Source organism: Calidris pugnax, unplaced genomic scaffold (genome assembly GCF_001431845.1).
Source record: "Calidris pugnax isolate Ruff unplaced genomic scaffold, ASM143184v1 scaffold30, whole genome shotgun sequence".
NCBI lineage: Eukaryota > Metazoa > Chordata > Aves > Charadriiformes > Scolopacidae > Calidris > Calidris pugnax.
The window spans coordinates 5,011,089-5,017,088 of NW_015090776.1; the positions used below are offsets into that span (position 1 = coordinate 5,011,089).

The 6,000-nt window shown below is 63.7% G+C and overlaps 1 protein-coding gene across 1 annotated transcript; it reads left to right on the forward strand.

Annotated features, from left to right (window-relative positions):
- Positions 1-2,873: 2,873 nt before the first annotated feature.
- On the forward strand, positions 2,874-5,994 carry TPPP3 (tubulin polymerization-promoting protein family member 3). Its single transcript, XM_014947970.1, has 4 exons — positions 2,874-2,993; positions 3,925-4,116; positions 5,156-5,309; positions 5,542-5,994. Exons 2-4 carry the CDS (start codon positions 3,929-3,931, stop codon positions 5,728-5,730), a joined length of 531 nt encoding a protein of 176 aa, XP_014803456.1. The 5' UTR covers positions 2,874-2,993; positions 3,925-3,928; the 3' UTR covers positions 5,731-5,994.
- Positions 5,995-6,000: the final 6 nt, after the last annotated feature.

A 6,000-nucleotide genomic window follows, 5' to 3' on the forward strand; every position in this document is an offset into this window, starting at 1 on the left:
ATGTCCTTGCCACCTGGTAGCCATGGGTTGCTACCCTGCAACCGGCTGTGAACCAGCTGCTCCTGCTGATGGAGGGTCACAGGACTGGTTGGGGGACTGGTTGGGATCCTTCAATGTGGCTGTGACCATCTGGGGCCACCCAAAAAGCGGCCAGGAGCTGTGGCACGCCTGTGTCCTCTGACACCAGCCCCGGCATTCATCTCCGAGGTGGGAGTCAAAGGTGGGGATCCCAAATCTTGCAGCGTTGGTTGGTGGTCACCTCTGGAGCTCTCCGGACCCTGCTGCAAGCCAGGATAGGTATGAGCGGGTTGCTCAGGGCTTTGCCCAGTCAAGAGTTGGAAACAAGGTCTCAGCAGAGACCAGCTAAGAAGGGGAGATTGTCACGGGGGCCGTACCCCCCCATACCCACTCTCCCCAAAGCAAAAGGGCTCTGGGTGCAAGAGCAGAACTGATACCCCTGGAGCAGCTCAGCCATGGGGACACCCGTGTTTGTCCTTGTCCAGGGCAGACAGAGGCTGTAGGGTGCCAAAGGTGTTGGAGCTGCTGCCCAGCCCCCCAAGCTGCTGATTAACCTTCAGGACTCCAGCGTGGCAGCAGCAGACCCCCACGCTGCATCCCCTCGGTGCCAGCACCTCCTGGTGATGGTGGGGCTGGCCATGCAGGAGAAAGGGGTAGTGCCAGGGGAGCACCGAGGCTGGAGCAGGCGCTGGGCGAAGAGCTGAGGTGGGGCCATGAGTAAGTGATGTGGGTTGTGACGGGACTCCATGGTAACCATAATATTTGGGCATTGCTTCAGCCCGCAGCACCCACCGAGAGCCCCACATGTGCTTGGGCTCCAGGTGAGGGAAGCCAGTAGCCACAATGGGCAACGCTGGCATGGGGCTGGCTGCTCCCAGGGCCACTCCAAGGGTGCCCATCATGCCAGGATGGTTGGCATCCATCCCCACAGCCCGGGCAGCGGCCTGAGGTCCATAGTGTTAGCCACCCAGAGAGGGGAATTCCTCCATGAAGGGTCACACTGACCATGTTGGGTAGGGGACAGGGCTGTGGGGCGGAGCACAGTGGGGCTGGCAGGGAGGAGCCTGTGGTTGGCAGGGTGGTGGAGGAACCTTGTGGGGTGATGGTGGGGTCTTGTTGGGTGGAGGAAATACCTTGTGGGGTGATGGTGGGGCCTTGTGGGGTGATGGAGGGACCTTGTGGTGTGCCGGTAGGGCCTCATGGGCTGATGGAGAGGCTTTGTGAGGTGGTGGAGAGTCTTTGTGGGGTGCTGGAGGGGGCCTGGTGGGGTGAGGAAGGGATTTGGACATTGTCTTTTCCAAGGTGAAGTAAGTGACAAGGCTTCTCGGGGCCTCCAGCCGCTCAGAGGTTGGGGATGTCCTTGTGGTGCGGGCAGGGTGGTGGTGCCTGGGTGCGGTGGTCCCTGGGGAGGTGTGGTACCCTGGCTGCGTGTCCAGGCCATCCATGGTCTCTCCATCAGGGTGGGTGCTGCCCTGCAGCGTCCTGCCTTCAGGGAGTTTGTGTGGCTGCTTTTGCAAGACCTGATAATAAAGTAATCCAAAACTGGGGTGTGGGAGGCTCAGATGACCTCACATCACAGGGTGGGAGGATGATGAGGCTTCCTGGTGGTGGAGTGAGTTTGTTGGGTGCCAGTAGGGCCTGTGGTGTGCCGGTAGGGCCTCATGGGCTGATGGAGAGGCTTTGTGAGGTGGTGGAGAGTCTTTGTGGGGTGCTGGAGGGGGCCTGGTGGGGTGAGGAAGGGATTTGGACATTGTCTTTTCCAAGGTGAAGTAAGTGACAAGGCTTCTCGGGGCCTCCAGCCGCTCAGAGGTTGGGGATGTCCTTGTGGTGCGGGCAGGGTGGTGGTGCCTGGGTGCGGTGGTCCCTGGGGAGGTGTGGTACCCTGGCTGCGTGTCCAGGCCATCCATGGTCTCTCCATCAGGGTGGGTGCTGCCCTGCAGCGTCCTGCCTTCAGGGAGTTTGTGTGGCTGCTTTTGCAAGACCTGATAATAAAGTAATCCAAAACTGGGGTGGGGGAGGCTCAGATGACCTCACATCATGGGGTGGGAGGATGATGAGGCTTCCTGGTGGTGGAGTGAGTTTGTTGGGTGCCAGTAGGGCCTCGTGGGGTGATGGAGGGGGCCTTATGGGGTAGAGGAAGTACCTTGTAGGGTGATGGTGGGGCCTTGTGGGGTGATGGAGGGACCTCGTGGTGTGCTGGTAGAGCCTCATGGGCTGATGGAGGGGCTTTGTGAGGCGGTGGAGACCCTTCGTGGGGTGCTGGAGGGGGCCTGGTGGGGTGAGGAAGGGGCTTCATGGGGTGATGATGATGAGGCTTCCTGGAGGTGGGGTGACTTTGTTGGGTGCTGGTAGAGCCTCGTGGGGTGATGAAGGGGCATCGTGGGGTGGCAAAGGGGCTTCATGGGGTGAGGATGAGGCTTCCTGGTGGTGGGGTGACTTTGCTGGGTGCCAGTAGAGCCTCGTGGGCTGATGGAGGGGCTTTGTGAGGTAGTGGAGAGCCTTCGTGGGGTGCTGGAGGGGGCCTGGTGGGGTGAGGAAGGGGCTTCATGGGGTGATGATGAGGCTTCCTGGAGGTGGGGTGACTTTGTTGGGTGCTGGTAGGGCCTCGTGGGGTGACGAAGGGGCTTCATGGAGTGAGGATGAGGCTTCCTGGTAGTGGGGTGACTTTGTTGGGTGCCAGTAGGGCCTCGTGGGGTGATGGAGGGGCCTCGTGGGTTGATGGAGGGGCGTCACGGGGTGGCGGAGGGGCTTCATGGGGTGTCGAAGGGCATCCCAGCGCCCTCCCTGCCGGCTGCCCGGGCTCCGTCTCCCCTCCCCGAGCGCTCCCGGTCCGTTCCGCCGCCCCGGGGGAGGCGGGAGGGGGCGGCCCGGATCCCGGTGCGGGCGCGGCCGGCGGCCCCTCCCGTCGCCATGGCGGCGCCTTAAACAGGCGGCGGCCGCCGTTCCCCCCCCGCCTCACAGCGCGGCGCCGGGAGGTGAGTGACCGACCGAGCGCGGCCGCGGCGGGTGGGGCAGAGCGCAGTGGGGCTGGCAGGGCTGGTGGAGGAACCTCGTGGGGTGACGGAGGAGCCTTGTGGGGGGGAGGAAATCCCTTGTGGGGTGATGGTGGGGCCTCGTGGGGTGATGGAGGGACCTCGTGGTGCGTCTCCTTCGTGCCCCGCTCTCCGCCTGTCGCCGAGGCCTCAGGGGGACCCCATCCCCGTCCCCCCGCTGCCCCCCGCCCCCAGCCTGGCCACTGGGGGAGGTACCTGCTGTGCACCTCGGGGTGACACCCGGCTACTGCTGCGCCCCGTCCCGGCTGAGGTGCTGTGGGTGCTCAGGGGGTGGATGCCAGGTGAGGGTGGCAGGTGACAGCCAGTGGGGATGTGACAGCGGCCACAGCGCTCTGCAGGGGCACAGAGACCCCTCTCCGTGACTCGTACCCCCCACCGCCCCCCAGACTGTGTCCGGCCCAGCTCCACACAGGGCTGGGGGGGCGTGTGGGGGGCTGGTGGGCAATGGAGAGGCGGGGGGCTGGGGGCAGGCAGCGGTGCCATCCCTCACCCAGGGCGAGCGGGAGGAAGGCGGCCGCATTGCGTCATTCCCGCAGAGGGTTCCCCGGGGACCGGCCGATGCGCTCACTCCTCGCCAGCCCCCGGAGCCGGCGGCCTCGCTGCTGACAGCTCTCCAGCCCCACAAACACCCCTTGGTTGTTGGCCTCGGGGCTTGTCCCAGGGTGCCACCAGCCCTCACCCCACCTGCGTGGACTCTACTGCCATCCCTCTGCCCTCACCAGCCCTCTTCCTCCTCCTCCTCCTCCTCTTCCTCCTGCCCTCGCAGACCTGACAGCAGAGGGGCTGAGCTTTGCCGGTGCTGCCAGACAGAGCCCGGGTGGTAACGAGCCCTTCTGCCCCCCTCATCCTGCAGCCCCATGGCCGGGAGCGAGGAGATGGCCTCCCTGGAAGAGAGCTTCCGCAAGTTCGCCATCTACGGCGACACCAAGGCCACGGGGCAAGAAATGAACGGGAAGAACTGGGCCAAGCTGTGCAAAGACTGCAAAGTCACTGATGGCAAAAGCGTCACCAGCACCGACGTGGACATTGTCTTCTCCAAAGTGAAGTAAGTGACAAGGCTTCTTGGGGCCTCCAGCCGCTCAGAGGTTGGGGATGTCCTTGTGGTGCGGGCAGGGTGGCGGTGCCTGGGGGCGGTGGTCCCCAGGGAGGTGTGACTCATAGAATCATCTAGGTTGGAAGGGACCTTAAAGATCATCTAGTCCAACCAAGATAACAGTTAATGAATTTGCAAGACCTGATAATAAATTAATCCAAAATTGGGGTGTGGGAGGCTCAGATTTTGGTGCAGAGGCTGTTCCCCTGCTCCCAGACATCGAGGTGGGTCTGGACGGGTTCTGCCAGGTTCTCATCTAGCAAGAAGGTGCCGCAGGGAAGAGAGGAGGGTGTTCAGGGGTATCCTGTGTGACGTGGCACAGCCCATCCCTGGGCCAGCCCACACCTGAGCTTGGCGTGGACTCTGGTCTTTGCTCCTCAGAGGTCACAGGGGCAGCTGAAGGGCTTAAAGGCATCTTTGGTGTCCCTGAGGACATGCTGACACCAGGGTGCAGGAGCAAGGCTGGATGGGGAGCCTGCTCCCTCCGCACCGTCTGTCCCAGCATCCCCTGGTGGGGCCAGGAGGGTCTGAGCACCCAGAGGTTTTTGGTGGGTTTGAGGGTGGGGCTCTGTGGTGCCTCAGAGATGAGGATCAGGCACTCGTGGGAGAGATGCTCCGTGCATGTCCTTCCAAATTTTACCGGAGAAGGAGTGGTGCCCGCCCTGGGGCAGAGTGCTGGGCACCCCAGCCAGGCTGGAAGCGGTGGGAATCGTGTCCCTTTGTGCCACCAGCACCCAATTCCAGAGCACTTCCATGTGGGGCTGAGGTTTTTAGCATCGGGGACCCCCCTGGAGCTCAGCCCCGGCTGTGCCTAACCTGACCCCTTCTGCTGGCATCGCCCTGGCCATAGCTGTGTCTCGGAGGTGGGCAAGGGGCCTGTGGCTGGAGAAGGACAAAGGTCTCCCTGCTGCCGCTCATCCCGCTGCAGCCCTCTTTGGAGGCACAACCCGAGGAGGAGGTGCTTGCTGCAGCCTGCGTTTCGTGCTGGCAGGGGGAAGACAGCCCGTGTCATCAACTACGAGGAGTTCAAGAAGGCGCTGGAGGAGCTGGCCCCCAAGAGGTTTAAGGACAAGAGCAAAGAAGAGGCGTACGAAGCCATCTGCCAGCTGGTGGCAGGGAAGGAGCCCATCAACGTGGGCGTCACGGTGAGTGAAGAGCCCCTCGGCCGCTAGGACCGGGAGGGATGGTCGGGAGAGGAGGAGGGGGCTCTGCCTGCAGCACAAATGCTTCCCTGGGGGACCCTGTGGTGTGCTGGGGCTTGTGCAGGTCCTGGGGGGCACGGTAGGGTCCTCAGCAGGTGTGAGGGGCTCGTGTGGGGCAAGGGAGTCAGGGGATGGGGCATGTTCTTGACTCCCGTCGCCTGTCTCCCCGCTGCAGAAAGCCAAGACGGTGGGGGCCGTGGAGAGGCTGACAGACACCTCCAAGTACACGGGGTCCCACAAGGAGCGCTTCGACGAGAGCGGCAAGGGCAAGGGCAAGAGCGGGCGGGAGAACATCGTGGACACCAGCGGCTACGTCAGTGCCTACAAGAACGCGGGCACCTATGACGCCAAAGTGAAGAAGTAGGGGAGGGGGTGCCTGCGGCGCCCACCGCCCCCCCACCCCCGGTCCCTGCGTGTCGGCCGTGGGGCCGGCGCTCCGCGTCAGCCTTGGGACATGCCCGTCTGGACGTGGGGCCCGGGAGGCTGCGCTGGGACCAGCCCCGGGCTGGCGGGATGTCGCCCGCCCAGCGCTGATGTGATTGAGAAGTCGCCGAGCCACGTGCTCCGTCCCGGCGCTACGTCTGTGTGTGTGTGTGTATGTGTCTCCCTCCTCCCTGTGCTGTGACCCCCCCCT

Coding starts and splice junctions, on each gene's coding strand:
- TPPP3 (XM_014947970.1), top strand. CDS start 3,929: ATGGCCGGGAGCGAGGAGATGGCCTCCCTGGAAGAGAGCTTCCGCAAG. Junction 4,117..5,155: donor ATTGTCTTCTCCAAAGTGAA/GTAAGTGACAAG, acceptor TCGTGCTGGCAG/GGGGAAGACAGCCCGTGTCA. Junction 5,310..5,541: donor CCATCAACGTGGGCGTCACG/GTGAGTGAAGAG, acceptor TCCCCGCTGCAG/AAAGCCAAGACGGTGGGGGC.